Here is a 24,720-nt window from a genome sequence, read left to right as displayed (position 1 = left end):
AATCTGCAGCTGTTGTAATTTTTTGAAAATGCAATATGGCCACCTGGAGGCACTCTGAACACAGAATATATACTGACCACACCCCCAGAAACATAATTTCCTGCTTGTGTGATTGGCTCACCAATTTCCCCAGAAGTCTGTCTAAAATACAAGTCAGATTTCTGGCATCCCCTGCAACAAAAATGTCATTTTTGGTGAGATACTCCCAATAGGAACACGTCTAAAGGGATGCAGGCCCGGCAGATTTCCTCATTAGAGCTCTGCAGCTGCCACAGCTGATTGATAATTATGAAACCACTCCCATTAGACCCACTCAGCACAGAGGCAGAGAGGAACAAACAATGATTTCTACCAGGGATCGACCGATTATTGGCAAGGCCGATATATCGGGGCCGATATGCACTTTCCCCAATATATCGGATTTGTCCCCGGAGGTTACCGATATTGCCGATATTACTGTATGTAATATTAGTGTATGTAAAATCCTAGCATCCACTTTTAGTGTTTTATGTAATGTCCAGTGTGTGTTTTTGTAATCTAATAGTGTGAAATACCTTTGTTACATCGCCGCTTGGCCCTTCCGTGACCCCCAGCTGTCAGTGGGGGAAGAGAGAAGGACAGCAGAGTGGGAGATGTAACAAGGGTAACTCACACTATTCTAATCTAATACCCGCCGCTTCTGTGAACACTGCAGAGGGGAGGGGCTGAGATCCTCCTCCTGACAGCTATGATTGGAGAAAACAGCATAGTGGGAGATTAGCAAGGAGACTTCAGAGCAGCGATGTAATGAAGGTATTTCCCACTATTCTAATCTAATACCCCTCGCTTCTGTGTACATTGCAGAGGGGCTGAGATCCTCCTCCTAACAGCTATGATAAGAGAAAACAGCAGAGCAGGAGATTAGCTGAGCCCGGAGCAGCGATGTAATGAAGGTATTTCCCACTATTCTAATCTAATACCCCTTGCTTCTGTGAACACTGCAGACGGGAGGGGCTGAGATCATCCTCCTGACAGCTATGATTGGAGAAAACAGCAGAGTGGGAGATTAGCTGAGCCCGGAGCAGCGATGTAATGAAGGTATTTCCCACTATTCTAATCTAATACTCGGCGCTTCTGTGAACACTGCAGACGGGAGGGGCTGAGATCCTCCTCCTGACAGCTATGATTGGAGAAAACAGCAGAGTGGGAGATTAGCGAGGAGAGGCCGGAGCAGCGATGTAATGAAGGTATTTCCCACTATTCTTTTACAAAAACACACACTGGACATTATATCAAACACTGATAAAGTGGATTCTAGGATTTTAATGACACTAAATTGATTCACACGGGATTCCTGGCAGGCAGGGAGGGAAGGGAAGACTGTGCATTACAGCTAAAAGACCTACCCCACATGATACCGATATGCAATGGCCAAAATATCGGTATCAGCAACGAAAAACCGATATCGGTCGATCCCTAATTTCTACAAAATAACAATAGGTAGAAATCTGCAACAAAGTTTGCTAAAATCCCTGCAATGTACAGAGATCACCCAGAGGGGAATGTTTTTTTCTCAACAAAAGTGGAGTTACGCTTTAAGAACATCTGGTACAACCTGGTGCATCCAATACAAATATTAGGTTGCACAATACAGATGTACTGTAAAAAGATAGAAGACATGGTAAGAGAACTGCCAAGGTTGACCATTGGAAACGTCTCAGGCTTATAAATGTCCAGAGGAAGTCTTCTTTTACACATAGCAACCAATCAAATTCACCATTTCATGTTCTCATTTTGCACTGGAAACATGGAAAGGAAAATCACAATGGTTGCTGTTGGCTTAAGAACCATCCTTCCTGCAGACACTCATAAACTAAGTACATAGTCACAGCTTTGTACTGTCACCCCAGTCCCACTGATGGCACAGTATGGCATCCCCTGAGTGCGTCATAATAAGGCCTTTTTACAACCTGGAGCATTCTGCTTTGACCTGGCTGTCAGGCGGTAGAGGCTTCCCCAGGTTCTGTCCCACCGTTGGAGCATACTTTGATTCAGACAGCGACTCCTCCACCTCTTTCTTCAGTGAAAATCCACTAGAAAAGCCTTCAAAGTCTTGAAGTGGAAGGAATTTGATGGGTTTTTCATCCCAGATAGTCTCCAGCCGCTTCTCCCAGTTCTTCAGCATCTCCACACGGACCTCCTGGGGCACGTGTGACACGGCGTATGAGATTTGGGGCTCTAAGACTTTAAAGCCACAGAAATTCAGAATACCGTTCTGCAAATAGAATGAGATATCATGGTGAGTTATAGCAATAATGGTTGGGTCATGAACATGTGATGCATGAAATTTGAGGGTACCTATTGTTATTCCTGCTGCATAGAACAGTGATCAGATATAACTCCATAAATTGACCCAACTATAACGCATCTCAACCTATGTGCCTGTTCCTAAAGATGGTGGACTGATACATTATATCTTTCTAAGGTATAACAAAGTATAAACTACTACCCTGATGAAGAGGTATTGTCAAAAGTATTGGGACGCCTACCTTTACACGCACATGAACTTTAATGGCATCCCAGTTTTAGTCCATCAGGCTCAATATTGAGTTGGCCCACCCTTTGCAGCTATAACAGCTTCAACTCTTCTGGGAAGACTGTCCACAAGGTTTAGGAGTGTGTCCATGGGAATGTTGACCATTCTTCTAGAAGCCCATATTGTGAGGCCTGGCTTGCAGTCTTTGCTCTAATTCATAACAAAGGTGTTCTAGCAGTTCATAAAGGTCCATAAAGACATGGACAAGTGAGTTTGGGGTGAATGAACTATACTGGCCTTCACAGAGTCCTGACCTCAACCCAACAGAACACCTTTGGGATAAATTAGAGAATTAGAGCGAGCCAGTCCTTCTCGTCCAATAGCAGTGCCTGGCTTTATAAATGTGCTTCTGGAAGAATGGTCAAATATTCAGAGACACACTCCTAAACCCTGTGGAGAGTCTTCCAAAAAGATTTAAAGCTGTTATAGCTGCAAAGGGTGGACCAACTCAATATTGAATCCTACGGACTAAGACTGGGATACCATTAAAGTTCATGTGCGTGTAAAGGCAGGCGTCCCAATACTTTTGACAATATAGTGTATTGACTTCATCAGGGATACCACAAAGTGTAATTTCTTCAGTGTTGTCACATGAAAAGATATAATAAAAATATTTACAAAAATGTGAGGGGTGTACTCACTTTTGTGAGATACTGTACACATGATTCTGCACAGAGCACCCATCCTGTAGCCGTAAATTTGTTATGGAGCAAAAAAAAAAAAAAAAGACCTTTTATGGAGAATGATTTTCAAGCTGGAAAAGGACTCTGACTAATGTATCTGATTGGGTATCGATCAATATCAGACATTTTTGCACTTACAATGTTTCCATTAATCTTTGTAAGATTATATTGGCAAGTGTGGCAAATCAGATTGAGCCAATCTCTAATCAGCCACAGAACCCAAATCCTTCAATACATCGCCAACCCTGGACAGGATGGGACGTCAGGATGGGTTATTATCGGGGCTTTTTTTCAGCATGAATGTGGGGAAACGCAGTTCCGGAACCTCCAGCACTGAATGTATGTAATGGCAAAAGGGTAAAGAGCGCTGGGGTGTGCCGGAGGGTCTATTGATGCTTGCTGATCTATCTACCTGGACAGGTTGGTGTTTTGTTGTGCTACCTTGGAAATCACAATAAAGGTACTTGGAACTCCAGTGACGTGCGGCCGTTTCTTCTTATCTTGATATTGTTCACGAAGGCGAGCCGGGGCTAGCACTCATGAGGAGGTATCATCAGACTCACTCATATCACCTGGAGCAGCAGATCTTTCTTTCCTTCAAGCTGGGGGATCTATTGTTGCCGGTGGGGATCTATTTTTGCGTGGAGGTCTATTGTTTCTGGGTAGGTCTACTGTTGCTAGTAGGGGGTCAATTGTTGCTGGGAAGGAAAAACCCCCCCTGATAGGGAATGGGACTTTAATGGCCAAAATAACACCACAATTGTAAAATTTAAAACATGTTTTTAATGAATAAACATAAAATCAACATAATAGAAAAAACACATGTAATACAAAACATATATCACAATAAAATACTTGTCATATTGAGACAAGAATGTAGTAAAGCACAGATTTCCAATGGGCACCCAACACCCAGTCTCAGTATGACAAGTATTTTATTGTGATATATGTTTTGTATTACATGTGTTTTTTCTATTATGTTGATTTTATGTTTAGTCATTAAAAACATGTTTTAAATTTTACAATTGTGGTGTTATTTTGGCCGTTAAAGCGGAGTTCCGGGCACAAAAACAGTTTTTCAATAAACATACCCCCGGGACAGTCAGGGCTAGTACATTCCACAATGGATAGCCTCTGATCTGTCCCGGTTTGCACTTACCTGCAAGAAGAAATACAGTACTTACTTATAAAATTTCTTCTACAGCGTTGCCATCTCTGTTGTGGGCAGCTGAAGCCGGCGCGATCCTCTTCTGCGTCCTCTTCCGTGTCTTCTTCTCCCAGACCGGCCCCTCTCGTCACTTCCGGGTCGCCCCGGAAGTGACGAGCGGGGCCGGTGCCGTTGCATTGATTCCTGGGAGCGATGACGTTCAGCTCCCAGGAATCATCGCAAAGAGGAAGTGACGGCTCGGGCCGCGGCACAGAGGGAGGAAGTGGAGAATAGGTGAGTATTTTCTATCTACAATTACAAGGTGAGTAAAAAAAAAAATTTATACCTAACTATCCAATTCCTTTTCAGGTGAAGAAGAGCCAGCGGATGGGCACAAAATCGATTAGGTCGATTTTGTGCCCGGAACTCCGCTTTAAAGTCCCATTCCCTATCAGGGGGGGTTTTCCTTTGCAGTTTATCTGGGATGTTGGCCATATAACACCCCGCCCTACCTAGATGAGTGGCTTTTCTTATCCAATTGTTGCTGGGAAGGATATTCTGTTAAGGGAGAGCTCTATTGTTTCTGGCTCCTGGGAGAGCCGTTGTTGCTGCTAGGATCCATTGTTGCTGGGGTGACATTTTGTTGCAGGGGGTTCATTGTTGCTGGGGGGGATCGATTGTTGTGTGGGGGATTTATCGTTGCTGGGGTGAGGTCTATCATTGTTGGGGGGAGGTCTACTGTTGCTGGGGTGGGGTCTATTGTTGCACACTGCAGGGGATCTATTTTTCTGTCTTTCTTGTTATCATTAACAAATTCTGTGAAATTCAGTTAGTAGCACAAAATTATACTTGGCTCTGTATTCTCTAAAAGGGGTGGTGCTGGGAGGTGGGTGGGAGGTGGATCCAAGGATGCTCGGAGGTGGGTAGGGAGTAGAAAGGAAGAGTGACTCAGAAGGGGGGGGGGGGGAATTCCTGCACCTATTTCCTGAGAAAAAAACCCTGATTATTAATATTATTCCTATTTTAACATAAAAAAGACAATTCCTTACCTGGAGTGGCCATAGAGTGACATTTATGTCTCCATTCAATCCTGAATTTGTGTACATTGATTGTGGGCCACCAGTTGTTAAGGAAAATAAAGCTTTCTTATTCTGTAATGAATACATGAAAAAAAAAAATTAAAACCAAATCTTAGGGTAACCCCGAGTTCACTATCCTCTGTTCCAGATCCTTCATAGAGAGGTAACCAAGTGTCATATAAAACATGAGGCTTCCATTCATGTTATGTTGTGTTGCATTGTCCAGGTCCCTTTCTCTTTGTGAAATGACCACATCTAAAGCTGGCCACATATCACCAGAATCAAACCTCCAAGACTGGTTCAAATATAATAGGACTAGTTTTCGACATCAACAGAAGAGAATGGGGTGGACTGATGCAATATAGCCAAGCCTGGATAAAAAACTTACATGATCCAAGGGCACTCATATTTTTTTATTATTTGCTTGATGCCCATACCGCTGCTGCCATGGTGCCCCCTTTTAAAACCCAACACCTCCCTTATATACTTTACCCCACAAAGCAATAATTAAACACCACTGGGTTTAAATGGCCATAGCAGCCTTTTATTAATCACTTAAGCCCCAGAAGATTTTACCCCCTTCCTGACCAGGGGGTATTTTGCGATTCGGCACTGCATGACTTTAACAGACAATTGCGCGGTCGTGCGACGCTGTACCTGAACGAATTTGACGTCCTTTTTCCCCCACAAACAGAGCTTTCTTTTGGTGGTATTTGATCACATGTGCAATTTTTTGATCATGCGCTATGAACAAAAAAAGAGCGACAATTTTGCAAAAATAACAATATTTTTCACATTTTTTTATATGAAATTCCCCCCCAAAAAAATGTAAAAATCAAAATTTTTTAACATTTTAGGCCCATTTGTTTTCTGCTACATATTTTTGGTAAAAAAAAATCGCAATAAGCGTATTTTGATTGGTTTGCGCAAAAGTTATTGCGTTTACTAACTAAGGGAAAGATTTTTGTCATTTTTATTGTTTTTTTAATGGCGGCGATCTGCCATTTTTTTTTGCGGGACTGCGACATTGCGGCGGACAGATCGGACCCCTGACTGACATTTTTGACACTTTTGGGGGTACCAGTGACATTACTACAGTAATCAGTGCTATACATATGCACCGTTACTGTAAAAATGACACTGGGAGGGAAGGGGTTAACTTTATTGGAGAAGGAGGGGTTAAGTGTGTCCCTAGGGGCGTGATTCTAACTGTGCAGGGATGTGGCTATGTGCATAGCAGGACCGTATGATCTCTGCACTTACACAGGGGAGAATGACAGGCGGCTTTGTTTACATTAGCCGCCTGCCTTTCTCCCTCGGGTCCGCCGGTCACACGCGCGGGGAAGTTAGGGAGCGAGCGGGGGCGGGAGCGCGCCCCCTAGAGCCTCACAGGCTAGTGACGTACCTCTACGTCACTTTGCCTGTGAGGGGCTGACTGCCGCCGTAAATAGTCATGCGGCAGTCGGCAAGTGGTTAAACAACAACTGTAATTAACAATAACATTTTCAGTTTTTCATAACATAATATTCACATAACATAACCTAACAGCCTGATGTAACTATTTGCCTTCCACCAGGTCTTAGGATTATGAATGCACCCCTTGAATGACCAACTGGCTGTATCTGGCACCCACTCACATTTCCACGGCACCCAGGCGCAACTACACCGGCTCTGGGACAATTGTTAATCAATACTCCAGCTGATACAGCCAACCAATCCAAAACACATCACTTCTGACACTTAAGAGGGCAGGTACACCCATACCGAAGAAGGGCCCAACCCATCGTTCTCCAAAGAACGTAACCATCCCCTGCCTTCAAAACCCATCGACCTCTGCCTGCTGCTATGACAAGCAATTCCCCATTCCCCAATACTAACCGAGCCCCCTATCCCAACCGGGCTACACTTAGGGCAGGCGTGAGGGAGAATCCTTCCCCTGCGCTGACCTTCTGCCATTGATGCCAGAAGCACCACCTACCCCCCAAAAAGGCCACCAGGACCACTCCCTGCCCCACCCTGCCCCCTATTCGTTGCAATGGTCCATGTTTATTTCTTACCTTGAATGGTCCTTCAGAGTACATGGTCTGAAAACTGTAGGCAAATCCCAAAGTTAACACTCGCTCAAGCCAGCCTTTCATTATGGCGGGCATCCCGAACCAATACAGGGGAAACTGTAATACATAACACATAGCTTTTATTATCATTATCACTACATATAAAGCATTATTATATTACATAACAATGTACACCAAATACTAAACTAATACACATAACAAACCCCAAACAAACATCTACAGAAAGATAAAAGACGATGGCCAGCAAATAATCTAATATATGGGGTAGCATTGGGTAAATGCTTCTGTGGTTGTCTCTTGCACACAACCAATCTGCCCATTACTTTGATGGGCAGCCTGACTAACCAATATTAACTAATAGGGGGAGATAGGTGTGGGTTGGTATTACAGAGCAGCACGGGTTTCAGGAGACCAAAGCCAACATGCAGCATCAAGCAGTTCTGCCAAACTTCCTAAATCTGGCCATAAATGACCAGATTTTCGAACGACAATCATACCAACATTCGTGTAATAAATTCTCAGTACATCCGATAACTTGAGAACCACCTACATCATTAGAAATTCATTCATTCAAGAAAAAATGTCCATCCTACTCCTTTGAATTTTCTCGCCACTACGGTCGAAAACAAATGTCAATTTGACCCCCACTAACCAGCAGAGAATCTAACAACGTTCTTAAAATGAACTATTTTGAACACAATTTTACTAGTGTATGGCCGGCTTTAGACTTCCCAACAATGTTGCCTATCCCTTTCAGTTTTTTTTTACTTTTTGGTTGTCCAATGGGGTAGTTTTTCCTTTACTTGCTGTCCCAGAGACACAACAGGAAGTGGGAGGAAGTGAGTGAAATCCCCACTTAGTTGTCACCAGAACACGCTTTCTCCTCTATTCTTGTTTCAGGTACAAATGTGACATTTTTGGATTTCCTATCGTGATAACGGTCACCAGAACAGAGAGGGTGAATCTGCTCTTCAGGGGTATAGACAACATGCCTGAAAAAGGGGTACTGCGAGGCTCCGAAACATTGCACTGTTTCTGATGTGAGCTTCTCTGCAATAAAAAGCTTTTGGACTGCTTTTGCAAGATCCATGGTGTGCCGGAGAATATGTATGTATCAACAATAACAACCTGACAGGGGTTCTAACTGTTTTGATAGGTAGATTTTATTGCCACCCTGTAGCCAGTGTGGCTGTGATTGCTTGTTAGGTAAAAGCATAGTTTGCTCGCTGTACTCAGTGTAGCTGCCTTCTGCTAGTTAGGGTCTGCTCAGTGTGTTCAGCTGCTGCCAGTCTGATAGCTCTCTCTGCATCTAGAAAGCTTGAGAAGTTTCTGGATGATAGGTGTGGAACTATGCAGATGGAATCATGATTATAGATACAGCCCTGGCCTATCTCAGAGAGGCCGGGTCTGATGGTATGCTGGGCGCACACTGAGCTTGAGGTCTTTTCCTGGAAAAGATTAATCCAGTATGGTGGGCACCTCAGGTGGTGGACCTGAGGGCCTGGGATGCTAAGACCCTGGAGCTAGAAAGAAAGCTGCCCGTGGGGGGTTGTCCACTGAAGATCTAGTCTGGTATCAATAGAATCCCTTGGAAATTGGAAGGAGGCAACCAGCTGTCCTTGGGCTTTGTGTAATTGCAGACACTTTTGAAAGATCTTGGGGACTTTTGTGCTTCTGCCACCCCTCTGGTGCTAGGGAGTCAGCTGTGGATCTAGTAAAGGGGATAATGGCTGGTGTCCTGAAGAGCTTTGTCCATCTAATCTGCTACTTAAAGGGACTCTGCTCTTTTGGTTCTAAGAAAAGAGGTCAGTTAACTACTACTACTACTACCTTAAAGCTGAAGTCTACTGTCTGCTACAAGCACGGACTATAGCTTGTCCTGAAAGAATACCTAAGTCCTCAGGTTGTAAATAGTTCTTGTTTTTGGAGTATCCCATCCTATGGAAGTAGCACTACATTATAGACATACTTCAATAGACATACCTGGAAAACTATAAGGTCGGCCTTTTCAATCTTTTTCTGTTCTTCAACAATGTCTTTGGCAAGACGGCCTTCCTTATACGCTTCTGCAGTCTCTGCTCCATATTTGAAATGTTTTGGATCCTTAGGTTTACCTGCGGAAAAAATGAAAATGTTTAGGTTACAATCAGGTCTATAGAAGGTCTATAAGACCATCCCTTGGCCTAGAACCTCTGATGACTTATTCTTGGTTGTTTCCCTCTTCTATCCACCCCCAGACATTTGGGGCCATGTCATCTTCGACAATGTATTCCCATCAGCAATAAAGCAAAAAATAATTATGTTCTGTTTTCTTTAAATCTTCCATCCAATCACCACCCCCAAGCCCTCTGTTCCACATTTGTTTTTTGTTTTTTTAGATGTAGCACCCTCCTCTAGTTAGATTGTTAGTCTAAATCTAGTTTTTGGCCTCACTGTAACCAGTTAGGAAGTGATCTCTTGTTTTTGTCTGGTCAGGCTTTCCTAGCTGGGCGTTTTATTTCTTTCACCTGTTTCTGGGAGAAGCTTCCAGAACTTAGGGCAGGGAGAGTCAAATGACCAGTAGGAATATTTATCATGCCCCAGCCAGTCTCTGGAAGGTGGCATCCAGAAGGTGGCTGGGGGGGTATTAGCTGTTTGGGAGGCCTTTCCAGGGTGTTCTTTCTGTGCTAGAAGGGTTCCAGGGGCTACTGCTCCTAGGAGGCAGCTAGAGTGGTCTGAAGAATTGATATTGGGTCTCAGCAGGTATTGGGTTGAGGCACTAGAAATTAATGCTAAAGAATAATTGGCTGGAGGGCAATGACCTGAAGTCCTGATCTGGAGAATGGTCTCTTATTTCCCTCACTGAGGATCTCCCTGTGGAGGCTGGGTATCAGGCAGCTCCTGGGACATTGTAAGACCTGAGTTTGGGACTTTAATGTATGCCTGCTACTATAAGGATTAATGCTAGAATTCTGTCCTCTAGTCAGGGTTTCCTAGCTGCGTTTTTGATTTCTCTCACTTAATTCTGGGAGAAACTTCCAGAACTTAGAGCAGGGAGAGTCAAATGAACAGTATGAATATATCTTCATGCCCCAGCCAATCCCTGAAAGAAGGTGTCCAGAAAGAGGCGGGGGAGGTGATTGGGAGGCCTTTCCAAAGTGTTCCCTCTCTGCTAGAAGGGTTGCTGTTCTCCTGGGGCTGCTGCCCCTGGGAGGCAGCTACACTGAGAAAGGAACTGCAGTCTGGGCCTCAGCAGGTACTGGGCTGAGGGCCTGTGTTTGATTGCTAAAGGATAATTTCATGGAGGGCATTGTCCTGAAGTCCTTGTCTGGAGAAGGATCTTTTGTCTCGCTCACTGAGTATCTACCTGTGGAGGCAGGGTATCAGACAGCTCCTGGGACATTGTAAGAAAGACCTGGGTTTGGGTCTTTATTGTATGCCTGCAACTATAAAGATTTGTGCTAGAAGTCTGTCCTTCTATTGATTGTTTTGGAGTATCCCGAACCCCTCTCTTGTTTAAAGGTATTTATTTAGCCACAGGATCATCGGTTGCCTACTGCGAATATCCACAAGGCTCTACCTAGTGAGGGAGATGTAGACTCACACCACCATAGGACAGCTGGACTCTTTCCCACCCATTTCCTCATGGCTCCCTCCAGTGAGCTTCTCCAGACCCAATTCAATCCTTGAATTTCAGGTGTGAATAGCCTTCCCCAGCTAAACATAACTGGGACCTCAGTGTCTTCTTCCTACAGATCTTTCCAGAAAGCTGCCCCAGGGGCAGAGCCCCTGCAAAGGGGTCCCCTCCAGCAAGACTGGACCCAGGAACACTGCTGCTGCTCAGGCCTCACACTATTTATGGGTTCTCTCACCATCTTCTGGGCACACCTCCCCAGGGATTGGCTGGAGTTCCATAAATATTCAGACTCCCTGCTCTGTTCTTCCTCCCACTATACTTCTAGAATCCTTTAGAAGGCAGGGGGAATTAGCAGAGCAGCAGCATGTGAAACACTGAGTAGCCCTAGATAATCAACTCCTACTCCACTGATTACAGAGAAGCTAACTAAATTTACATGGGAGCCTACTCTATACTAGGAGGGTGCTACAAACGTTTTTAAATTTTTTATTTTCTAATGGGGGATTTGGTTTTCCTTTGGGGAAGTCCATTAGCTTCAAAATCTATGATGTAGAACCCCCCCCCCCCCCCCCCACACCACCACGTGTAAACAAAGCCTAAAGAGGAATGAGCTGCCACTTTATGAAACTCCAATGAAGTTGAAAAAAAAAGGAACTAGCATACATAATTTACAATGCATCGGCACAACTAACCACACAGCGCCCACCAGTGGCCAGCGATGGGAATGCGCCCTCACTTTGTTCCTCACCATGTTCCTACACATATAAGCTAATCAATAATAATATAAAGCAGTAGATTTATTTTTCCAATGTGGAATAAATTACCTTTAATATCATCCCGAGATGACACGGGATTGAATTTCAAGGCATAGAGGTCAGACTCAATCACTTTCCATCCTTTCTTCTTCAGGGCGCTCGCTGCCGCCTCCTTCATGGCGTAATTAAAAGAAGTGCGCTCCTGGTGAGCTAAAACAATCAGCGCTGTTTTACCTGGGAACAGATGGACAGAATAGTTCTATTTCAAATGTGGCTTCATGCATTGACATAACTCTTTAGAAGTCTTGACTGTCTGGATGGGCACCTGCTTACATGGCACCTTCCACAGGCAGCTTAACTCTTCACTAACACACAGAAGTTGAATCCAATACAATTTTACTTCAGATGATTGCAGTAAAGACAGAGGATGTTTTTCCAGTTTTTTGAAGTGTAAGAAGCAGAGCTTTTATTCGGCAAGAACGTGGAGAAACGTAGTTCTGACACCTCTAGCACTGAATGTATGTAATGACAAGGGGTGCTGGGGGGCCTGTTGTAGCTGGCTGCTGGGGGACCTATTGCCATTGGGGGGAGATCTACTGTTGGGGGGGGTTAGTTGTTGCTGTTGTGGGATCATTTGTTGCTTGAAGGGAGTCAATAATTGTTACTGGGCGTGATCTACTTTGGAGGGAGGCATCTACTGTTGCTGGCTGCTGGAGGGTCTATTGATACTGGCTGCTGGGAGGACTATTGTTGCTGGTATGGATCTATTGTTGCTGAGGTTTATTTATTGTTACTGGGGAGGTATTTTGTTGCAGGGGGTTCCATGGCTGCTGGGGTGGATCAATTGTTTCTGAGGGTATTTTATTGCGGGGCGGGGGGGGTCTATTTTTGCTGGGGGAGGGGTCTATTGTTTATTACTAGAGAGGATCTCTTTTCTGCTTTTCTTGATATCATTTACAAATTCCATGCAAATTACTTAGCACCACAAAATTATACTTGGTTCTGTGTTCTTAACAAGGGGCAGATTGGGAGGCGGCTAGGGGGTGCTCAGGGGTGGGTAGGGGGCAGAGACAAGGGTTGACGTGCAAGGGAGGAGTACCTACACCTATTGTGTGAGAAAGCAAGCCCTGGTCAGAAGACATTGACTAACCTAAACCCTGTCTTTGTACACCCCTCACATTTTTGTAAATATTTCATTATACCTTTTCATGTGACAACACTGAAGAAATGATGCTTTGCTACAATGTAAAGTAGTGAGTGTACAGCTTGTATAACAGTGTAAATTTGCTGTCCCCTCAAAATAACTCAACACACAGCCGTTAATTTCTAAACTGCTGGCAACAAAAGTGAGTACACCCCTAAGTGAAAATGTCCAAATTGGGCCCAATTAGCAATTTCCCCTCCCCGGTGTCATGTGACTCGTTAGTGTTACAAGGTCTCAGGTGTGAATGGGGAGCAGGTGTGTTAAATTTGGTGTTATCGCTCTCACTCTCATACTGGTCACTGGAAGTTCAACATGGCACCTCATGGCAAAGAACTCTCTGAGGATCTGAAAAAAAGAATTGTTGCTCTACATAAAGATGGCCTAGGCTTTAACAAGATTGCCAAGACACTGAAACTGAGCTGCAGCATGGTGGCCAAGACCATACAGCGGTTTAACAGGACAGGTTCCACTCAGAACAGGCCTCGCCGTGGTCAACCAAAGGAGTTGAGTGCACGTGCTCAGCGTCATATCCAGAGGTTGTCTTTGGGAAATAGACGTATGAGTGCTGCCAGCATTGCTGCAGAGGTTGAAGGGGTGGGGGGTCAGCCTGTCAGTGCTCAGACCATACGCCGCACACTGCATCAAATTGGTCTGCATGACTGTCGTCCCAGAAGGAAGCCTCTTCTAAAGATGATGCACAAGAAAGCCCGCAAACAGTTTGCTAAAGACAAGCCGACTAAGGACATGGATTACTGGAACCATCTCCTGTGGTCTGATGAGACCAAGATAAACTTATTTGGTTCAGATGGTGTCAGGCGTGTGTGGTGGCAACCAGGTGAGGAGTACAAAGACAAGTGTGTCTTACCTACAGTCAAGCATGGTGGTGGGAGTGTCATGGTCTGGGGCTGCATGAGTGCTGCCAGCACTGGGGAGCTACAGTTCATTGAGGGAATCACGAATGCCAACATGTACTGTGACATACTGAAGCAGAGCATGATCCCCTCACCCCCTGATGCATGAGAATGCAAAGATACGCGTAGGTCTTGCATCTTAAGTGTCTTTTAAAGCATCACCTATTAAAGAATGTGTGCAAAAGTTTTTTGCTATTTTATGGGCGCACGCAGTTTTGAGTCTTGACATGTTTGTTATCTATTTACTTGATGCAACTCCATTGTTTATTTTTTACCAAAAATTGGGTATTATATAGAGTTTGTGTGCACTTAAGTTCATTCAAAACAATTACCACAATTGTTTTTAAAGCAATTTACTTATTATTTGGGATTTTGGGATATTTCTGTTTCTGCTGCTATGTCCCCCACCTATCTGTGTTGTCTCTCAGACATTAGACTGGTGGTAGTCCTCTATAATCTGATATTCTATGTATACTTTTTTTTTTTTCCTTTTATGAGTGTTTTATAAAAGTTTGAAACTTTTCAATAAAAAGCATTTAAAAAACAAAATTCCTTTTATTGTTTTAATTTCCTGAAAATATGCACAGATATGGTGTAAAAATAAAATTGCAGCTGCCTTGTAGCCCTAGGCTCAGCTAGCAAGGTGGCCAGTTGAAGATCAAGACCACAGTGCCCCTTGCCCCAAGACCACAGTGCCCCTTGCCCCAAGACCACGGTGCCCCTAGAAGATGCTTGTGTTTTACTGCTGGGTAGCCTTTAAGCGGTATTAAACCCAAACCTAAAATGTAATGTATTGCAGCTTTCCAATCACTAGATGTGATGGCTGCATCCGTTGTTTTTTTTTTTGGCTTTTTTTCCACCTTCTGTTTTCACCTGGTAAAACAGCCAGCAAGTCTGTTGGTTTTCAACAGACCAAGCTTTCCTGCAGGCGTAGCAAACCTTTTTTCATTTGCTGTTTTCATCTGGTGATCTGGTCATAACGCACCTCCTGTATTAGAGCACCCCCCCCCCCCCCCCCTCCAACACACACATACCACACACACACTCTCTGGATGAAGGCGCACAGGGTGCACAGGGAGCACAGCATTGGGAGGAGGAAAGAGTTAAATGATCTAGCAGATTTAGATACACTAACATATTGAAACCAAACTCCAGCTCACACTTTATAGTCAGTTAGGCTGCATTCACACTTGAGCGTAGCGTCTTTGGTAATTTTTCTGGTGTTTTTTTATGTGCGATTTGGGCGTTTTTATACAGCGTTTTTGAGCTTTGGGGTTTTTTTTATTAGCCAATAGAGAAAATTATCATCTGTTGCATCCTTTGTGGCTAGGCATTTCAGCTTTTTTAGCTTTTTCATTAGCTTTTATTTCTTTTTTTTTTATTATTATTCATTTATTCATTTTTTTGTTAGGGTAAAGGGTTAGAGTTAAGGTTAGGTTAGGGTCAGGATTAGGGGTTGGGATTTGGATAAGAGTTATTTATTATTATTATTGATTTTTTTTTTTTTTTTTAGGGTTAGGGTGTTATGTATTTATACATGGTGATCACATCCCCCCTTATGTATTTATACATGTTTATCATATCCCCCCTTATGTATTTATACATGTTTATCATATCCCCCCTTAATCTCCTCTTCTGAAGGGAGAATAAATTCAGTTCCTCTAATCTCTCCTCATAGCTGAGCTCCTCTTTGCCTCTTATCAGTTTAGTTACTCTTCTCTGCACTTTCTCCATTTCCATGATATCCTTTTTGAGAACTGGTGCCCAAAACTGAACTGCATATTCCAGATGAGGTCTTACTAATGATTTGTACAGGGGCAAAATTATATCTCTTTTACTTTTAATCCCAGACCCAATATAATTTATAAAGATATTAAAACGTAAGGGTCCCAACACTGAACCTTGGGGTACACCACTAATGACACTGAACCTTGGGGTACACCACTGATAACCTTACACCATTCAGAGTAAGAATCACTAACCACTACTCTCTGAATTCTATCTTTTAGCCAATTTTCTATCCATTTACAAACCGATCTTTCCAAGCCTGTAGACTTTACCTTACACATTAGCTGTGTGTGGGGAACTGCGTCAAACGCTTTTGCAAAATCCAAGTATACCACGTCCACAGCTACCCCTCTGTCCAAGTATACCACGTCCACAGCCACCCCTCTGTCCAAGTACACCACGTTCAAAGCCACCCCACTGTCCAAGTATACCACGTCCACAGCCACCCCTCTGTCTAAGTACACCACATCCACAGCCACCCCTCTGTCTAAGTACACCACATCCACAGCCACCCCTCTGTCCAAGTATACCATGTCCACAGCCACCCTTCTGTCCAAGTATACCATGTCCAAAGCCACCCCTCTGTCCAAGTATACCACGTCCACAGCCACCCCCCTGTCCAAGTATACCACCTCCACAGCCACCCCCCTGTCCAAGTACACCACCTCCACAGCCACCTCTCTGTCCAAGTATACCACGTCCACAGCCACCCCTCTGTCCAAGTATACCACGTCCACAGCCACCCCTCTGTCCAAGTATACCAAGTCCACAGCCACCCCTCTGTCCAAGTACACCACGTCCAAAGCCACCCCTCTGTCCAAGTATACTACATCCACAGCCACCCCTCCGTCCAAGTATACCCCGTCCACAGCCACCCCTCTGTCCAAGTATACCACGTCCACAGCCACCCCTCTGCCCAATTTTACCACGTCCACAGCCACCCCTCTGTCCAAGTATACCACGTCCACAGCCACCCCTCTGTCCAAGTATACCACGTCCACAGCCACCCCTCCATCCAAGTATACCACGTCCAAAGCCACCCCTCTGTCCAAGTATACCACGTCCACAGCCACCCCTCTGCCCAATTTTACCACATCCACAGCCACCCCTCTGTCCAAGTATACCACGTCCACAGCCATTTCTCTGTCCAAGCATACCACGTCCACAGCCACTCCTCTGTGCAAGGTTTTACTTACCTCCTCATAAAATGAAATGAGAAATATTCTGCCGTTTGCCCTACCGAACCCTTCTTCATTCCGGTCATTCCTGAGAAGTCCTCTTCCTCTGCAGGAACTCTTGTTTGCCACCACAACCACCCCCTCCCCACCTGTAAATGGTTGTTAAGGACACTGTGTGCTTCACAACCAACAGCCTCCAAGGGACCAGTGAAGATAACAGAAGGCGTAGCCTGATGGGGAAGATAAGACACTAGTTCCCCATCCGCTCTCTCTTGTAATTGACAACAGGCAGTTGGATGATTCTATAGACCAGTGGTCTCCTAACTGCGGCCCAGGGGCCAGATTTGACCCTTTGCTTCATTTCATCTGGCTCTAGGGGCACTATTTCATCCACTCATACCAACAATGGGGCATAATTCCACCTGACTGAGACCAATGAGGGGGCACAATTCCTCACAACGAAACAAACGGTGGGGCAATTCCTTCCAATGACACCAACAATTTGGCAAAATTACACCAAGAATGGGGCACAATTCCTCCCACTGACACCAACGATGGGTACAATGTCTCCCACTGACACCAAAGAAGGGTCATTGTTTTTCCCTTCTGATGTTGGGACCTTTTCTACTCCCAAAGGTGCCCCTAAAGTCTGAAGGACAGTAAGCTGGCCCCCTGTTTAGAACGTTGGGAGACCAAGGTTTCTCAACCAGGGTTCCATGTAATCCTAGGGCTCGTCCTGAGGTTGCTAGGGGTTCCTTGAGCAATGGGCAATTTTCTGCCTCTCAGATAAGTTCCCAATGACACCATTGTTTCTTTTAGCTATCTGTAAGGGGGTAAATCTTCCCAATGATAACAAGAGTAAGGAGCATTCCTCCCACTGACTGTCTCACTAATGTGTCATGAGTTGTAGATGTTTACTTTTTAGCAGGGGTTCCCCGAGACCAGACATCTATTTCAAGGGTTCCTCTGTGTTGAAATGGTTGAGAAAGGCTGCTGTAAACAATAGCTAGCTGTCTATTGCCTATGGATCCATCCACTGCTGGCTGTCAATCACAAGGGGAGCGGCCCTGATGGGAAACTAGTATCAGGCTCTGCCAACCCAGCTACAAAACTCCTCGGCTGATGCGGGGTCCAATTGACAGTTGCAGCTGTCAACTGTCAATCGAACCCCACGCCAACCGGTGGAAGCCCAGCTGCACTTAGGGCGGATTATCCATATAATCTCCTTTCTGATTGGCCATACACACTTTGATAAACTATCGATTTTTCTTCCAATAGGAATAGTTGACAACCCATCGATCTATATGCCACACGCGGGGAACTGGAATTTGGTTGATAGTAAAGATACAAATGTAACTTGTGTACGTTTTTGATCACCTCTCATTTTCCACCATGGAATCTCATCATCTGAATCATATTCATAGCAAAGTAACTCAGTGCTGCCAATTGATGCAAAAGGATCAATAGTTTTCTACCCTGGCTGATCGACTCAGTTTGATCGAATCCGAAGTGGAGTTTAAATCAATTTGGATGTTGCAGCTATTCAGTTGTTTATGCTTTTGATCGAATTGCACAAGGATTGGATAATAAAATTGAAGTGTGAGTGGGCACCATTAGAGTTCCCAAAACTAACATGGGGGCCATAGGTAGAGCAGCGGACGATGTCAGTCCTTTATTTTTTATATTTTTTTTTATTACTACTTTTTTTATAATTGTATTAATTTTTACAATCATTTTTTTAATTGTTTTTTTTTTTTTTTTTTTACAGTTTTTTTAGGAGCCCCATTTGGTGAAATATTTGGGCTTTGGTGAAATATCAGGGGTCTAAACAGACCCCTGATGTCTCACTTTTGAGACAGAGAAAGGGACTGAGGACAGAGATTCCCCAGTCCTTTTCTCTGCAGCCAAGCAGCAGGGGGAATCTACCCAGACCAGGGTGATTAGGGCAGTCCTCAAGGCACACTAACAGGCCAGGTTTGCAAGAAAACTGAAATACATCGCAGGTGAAATCATTTGCTACTCAGTGATTGCAGTATTCTAATCTGCATCTCCCCAAGGTAATACTTAAAATCTGGCCTGTTAGTGTGCCTTGAGGACCGGAGTTGAGAAACCCTGGATTAGGGTGTGCCCAGGCACACCTGGCACACCCTGTGAACATGCCTATGATGGGGGCTTATCTGACTCTCCAATCAATTTGTATCCAATCATTCATACTTGGTGGTGAATCTAAAGCAGATTATACAGTAAGATTGTAACACGTATGACAAGCTTTTGCAAGATGTACCAACAACTTTCAGGGCTTATTCACACTAGCAGAAGGGAGCGGTAAAACACAGTGTTCTACCTTCAGTTTAACCATCCCCCAACTGCTACCCTTATAGCTACAGAGGCAGCGGTTGGGGGTGTACACACGCTGTGGTGAAGTATTGCACCCCAGGCAGGAACTATACCCTCTGTCGCTTTCAAGTTAATGGGGCCAATCTGCAAGCACCCTGCAATCACATGCAAAGCATGTGGTTGTGGTACACTAGTGCGGGGTCCAAGGAGTTAAAGCAGGTGGTGAAGAGGTGATACAACGCCATCCCACTGCTAGTTAAATGCTCTCCAAAGAGCGATCTGAGCATGGATTGCTCTTCAAACAGCAAGGCTAGTGTGAATGAGCCCTCAAAGGAGATTATATAGAAGTTGTACATAGATTGTACAATCAGATTGTAATGCACCAACCTAAATCCATAGTCACCTACATCTCTCACACAGGTCATCTATATCTCAGACATCAAACAATTAGTGAAGGTGTGAACTTACAGCAATTTGTCTCTGGACAGCCATACCCCAACAGAAATAATGGCAGATTCTGCCTGGTACTCACCCGCCATGATTTCCTATCAGGTGTCTATAGGATGTCCTCTCTGCAAACCCTAAGAATGGGAAAATGAAGGCTGACGGGCTTTATATAGGAAATGTTGAGAACACTTCTCACCGTGACAAGGGGGAAAGTGAGGGAGCGTTGGGTTTACCGGTAGATAATAGAACACTCCCTCCAGGCCAAACAGTTCCATCCCAGAAAATGACTAGCAACGACCAACTAGACGGGTTCCTCTAACCATTCATTATTACAGGATTCTAGAAAAAATTTCTTCTGTGTTCACACCCAGAGATAAGACGCAAAGCAGAGAGTAGGCAGAAGGCTCAGAGTGGATACAATGTAATTATATACATACACTTCCATACACAGACAACATAGGATACTATGTAATTATATAAATCCAATTTATACTGTATATATAGTTACATAGTTAGTCAGGTTGAAAAAAGACACAAGTCCATCTGGTTAACCCAATACAAAAAAAAAAACCAGTAAAGAAAACCCAACCATACAATCCCATATACACATCCCTATACCCGCAGTTGATCCAGAGGAAGGCGAAAAAACCCCCAGCAAAGCATGATCCAATTTACTACAGTAGGGGAAAAAATTACTTCCTGATCCCCCGAGAGGCAATCTGATATTCCCTTGGTCAACTTTATCTATAAATTTTAGTACCCACTTATATTAAGTACACCCAGGAAAGAATTCAGGCCTTTTTAAAGCAATCTACTGAGCTGGCCAGAACCACCTCTGGAGGGAATCTATTCCACATTTTCACAGCTCTTACGGTGAAGAAACCTTTCCGTATTTGGAGACGAAATCTGTTTTCCTCTAGATGTAAAGAGTGCCCCCTTGTCCTCTGCGTTGACCTTAAAGTGAATAACTCAACACCAAGTTCACTATATGTACCCCTTATGTATTTATTCATAGTGATCATATACCCCCTTAATCTCCTCTTCTCAAGAGAGAATAAATTCAGTTCCTCTAATCTCTCCTCATAGCTGAGCTCCTCCATGCCTCTTATCAGTTTGGTTGCCCTTGGCTGCACTTTTTTCCAGTTCCCCGATATCCTTTATAAGAACTGGTGCCCAAAACTGAACTTAATTTTCCAGATGAGGTCTTACTAATGATTTGTACAGGGGCAAAATGATATATCTCTCTCTGGAGTCCATACCTCTCCTAATACAAGAAAGGACTTTGCTTGCTTTGGAAACCGCAGCTTGGCATTGCATGCTGTTATTAAGCATATGATCTACCAGAAGACCCAGATCCTTCTCCGCTATGGATTCCCCCAGTTCTACTCCACCTAGTATGTATAATGCATGCATATTCTTAGCCCCAAGTGCATAACTTTACATTTATCAATATTAAACCTCATTTGCCACATATAGAGGTTTATATAGACAGAGATACCATGTAAATATATACGTATGCTTTTTACAGTATATATGGTGGGGAAAATAATTATTTGATCCCCTGCAGATTTTGTAAGTTTTCCCACTTACAAATAAATTAAGGGTTTATAATTTTTTTTTTCTCAACAGCGTATTTTAAAGGAGTTGTAAAGGCAGAAGGTGCATTCTATGCAAAAAAGAGGTTCTAAACCCCACCGTAATGTTTGTACCTATAGGTAAGCCTATAATAAGGCTTACCTATAGGTACTGTAAATATCTCCTAAACCTGCACCATTTAGGAGATATTTACAGTACCTATAGGTAAGCCTTATTATAGGCTTACCTATAGGTACTAAACCTGCACCGTTTAGGAGATATTTACGGTATCCTGTGCCGATAACGTCATCAGCGCATGGGCTCTGAAGGAATGGCCACCTGTGACATTTCTTCAGAGTCTTGTGCCGTGACCAGTGGCTCCCGCGTGCTGGAGTGACATCATGCAGCTCCGGCTAGTAGCACAGCCTGAGCCCCCAGACCCGGAAGGAAAATGGCCAAAAATGGATGCGGCCTCCAGTGGAGACGACTAGGGCTTTGTTTGAAGGTGTCACATAATGTGCTAGTATGCAATGCATACTAGTACATTATGCCTTTACTTTCCAGGATAGAAAATAAAAAAATACTGACTTTACTTCCTCTTTAAGATAAAAAGCCTTCTGTGTATACCAGCCTTCCCAGCACCACCTAATACTCAGCTCCGTGCCCCCATAGCAAGCTGCTTGCTGTGGGGCACTCGACAGAAGGGAGGGGCTAGGACCAGAGAAGAGGAGGATCCGGGCTGCTCTGTGCAAAACCAACTGCACAGAGGAGGTAAGTATAACATGTTTATTTATTTATTTATTTTTTTTAAACAAGACTTTACAATCACCTTAAGGCTACATTCACACCTGAGCGTAGCGTTTTTCGCGCGTTTTTTACCGCGATTTTACCGCGATTTTTGCGGCGTTTTTTACCGCGATTTTACCGCGATTTTTACCGCGATTTTTGTGCAGGCGTTTTTAGATTCAATAGAGATCAATGGAAAACGCCTGTAATCTGCCCAAAAAGAAGCTCATGTACTTTTTTGAGCGTTGGGCGTTTTGTATACAGCTTCAAAACGCTCAGATGTGAACAGGGGCCATTGAAATGAATAGGATTTGTCTTGTTGGGCGTTTTGAGAGCTGATCCTAGAGCAGAAAAACGCCCCAAAAACGCCCCAAAACGCCTACATGTGAATGGAGCCTAATTGATAGAGATAGAATATCAGCCAAAACTCGAGAAAAAAAAAAAACACATGGTACAAATGCTTTCAATTGGTTTGCAGTTCAGTAAGTAAATTAAGTATTTGATCCCCAAGCAAAACAGTATTTGGTGGAGAAACACTCTTGTTGGCAAGCACAGAGGTAAGACGTTTCTTGTAGTTGGTTACCAGGTTTCCACACATCTCAGTTTTTTTAGTAGATTTTTCTTAAATTTTGGATAGAGTAAGGCTTCTTTCACACGGAGCGGACCGCATTGCGATCCGCTCCGGCACTTTTTTTTTTTTTTACGGACACGGATGACACTTGTGTCATTCGGTCCGTATGTCCGCATATCATCCCATCCGTTTGCGGATGATATACGGAAATAATGTATGTCTATGGGATTGCGGATGTCAGCGGATGACACCGCTGACATCCGATTTTGCGTCCTTTCCGTTTTTTAAATGGAAGAAAAAATAGGGTTCTGTTCCGTTCCAAAAAACAGAACAGAACTGAAAGGACGCAAATCGGATGTCAGCGGATGGTCATCTGCTGAAATCCGCAATCCCATTGACATGCATTATGTCCGTATATCATCCGCAAACGGAGGGGGGGATATACGGACATACATAGGGAGGGTTATAACTTGTGTCCAATTTTTTTTTCGCCATCTGTGTCCCATTGCAGAGATCACTTCCTGTCCCATAGCCAAACAGATGAAAGGAAATCCCGGCAAATTAAGGGAATTCCTTGGGGACCCCCAGGTCACCAGAACTAGTGTTCTTATTGAACAATTTCCCCTTTATTAGTTTTCTGGGGACAACCCAAAATTTGCGATTTACTTTTACTTTCCATGATAATGGTAAACAGCACAAATAGAGGGTGAATCTCCCAACGGGGGCACAGACAGCAAAAAAAAAGCTGGCAGGGGTTCTAATCCCTCTCCACTCTATCCAAACCTAAAACAAAAGTTGTGCCTTTAGTTATAATTAAAGGTTTCTTGACTGTCGTTTAGCAACTCGAAGTTTTAGCTCCCTCCATAAATTTTCTATAGGATTAAGGTCTGGAGACTGGCTAGGCCACTCCATGACTTAATGTGCTTCTTCTTGAGCCACTCCTTTGTTGCCTTGGCGGTATGTTTTGGGTCATTGTCATGCTGGAAGACCCATCTTCAGTGTTCTGGCTGAGGAAAGAAGGTTCTCGTCCAAGATTTTACAATACATGGCCCCGTGTATTGGCCCCTCAATGCGACAAAGTCAGCCTGTACCTTTAGCATAGAAACAGCCCCAAAACATAATATTTCCACCTCAATGCTTCACTGTAGGAATAGTGATCTTAGGGTCATAGTCAGCATTTTTCTTCCTCCAAATACGGCGAGCCGAGTTAATGCCAAGGAGCTCAATTTTGGTCTCATCTGACCACAGCTCTTTCTCCCAATCCTTCCCTGAATCATTTAGATGTTCATTGGCAAACTTCAGATGGGCCTGCACATGTGCCTTCTTGAGGAGGAGGACCTTGCGGGCGCTGCAGGATTTCAATCCATGGCGGCAAATTGCGTTACCAATGGTTTGTTTGGTGACTGTGGTCCCAACTGCCCTTAGATCAATCACAAGCTCTCCTGTGTAGTTCTGGGCTGATTCTTCACTTTTCTCATGATCATCCTTACCCCATGAGGCAAAATCTTGCATTGAGCTCCAGACCGAGGGCGATTGATAGTTATTTTGTATTTCTTCCATTTGAGAATAATCGCTCCAACAGTTGTCTTTTTCTCACCAAGCTTCTTGCTGATGGTCTGCCCATTGCAGCCTTGTGCTGGTCTACAATCTTGTCCCTGATACCCTTTGACAGCTCTTTGGTCTTGCCCATGATGGTGAGGTTTGAATGGAAGAAAGAGATTCTGTGGACAGGTGTCTTTTATACACATAACGAGTTGTCGTAAGAAGCACCTTCTTACATTGACAGGACTAATCTGTGTACCTCATAAGCACTTACTATAGCCAGTCTGCAGGGCCATCTTACTGAATGGGCACGCTGGGCAGTTGCCCGGGGGGCCCACTTGCACGGAGCCCAGTGACCCAGCCCTAGCCAAGTATTAGTCCCAATTCCCCTAAGCATCCCGCCGCCAAACTTAGCAGGTGGCAAGCGCCTGTCGGCCCTGTGCTGCTGTTA

The 24,720-nt window shown here is 44.1% G+C and overlaps 1 protein-coding gene across 1 annotated transcript; it reads right to left on the bottom strand.

Annotated features, from left to right (window-relative positions):
- Nucleotides 1–1,578: 1,578 nt before the first annotated feature.
- LOC309565729 (NAD(P)H dehydrogenase [quinone] 1-like) lies at nt 1,579–20,035 on the bottom strand. Its single transcript, XM_082270708.1, has 6 exons — nt 19,881–20,035; nt 12,000–12,164; nt 9,543–9,673; nt 7,542–7,655; nt 5,455–5,556; nt 1,579–2,254 (listed from the first exon to the last, which is right to left on the bottom strand). Exons 1-6 carry the CDS (start codon nt 19,885–19,887, stop codon nt 1,943–1,945), a joined length of 831 nt encoding a protein of 276 aa, XP_082126834.1. The 5' UTR covers nt 19,888–20,035; the 3' UTR covers nt 1,579–1,942.
- Nucleotides 20,036–24,720: the final 4,685 nt, after the last annotated feature.

Source organism: Pelophylax lessonae (assembly GCF_965119305.1).
Source record: "Pelophylax lessonae genome assembly, chromosome: 10".
In the NCBI taxonomy this organism is placed as follows: domain Eukaryota; kingdom Metazoa; phylum Chordata; class Amphibia; order Anura; family Ranidae; genus Pelophylax; species Pelophylax lessonae.
Note: the sequence above shows the minus strand (reverse complement) of the source record. Positions and strands in the feature narration are given on the sequence as shown.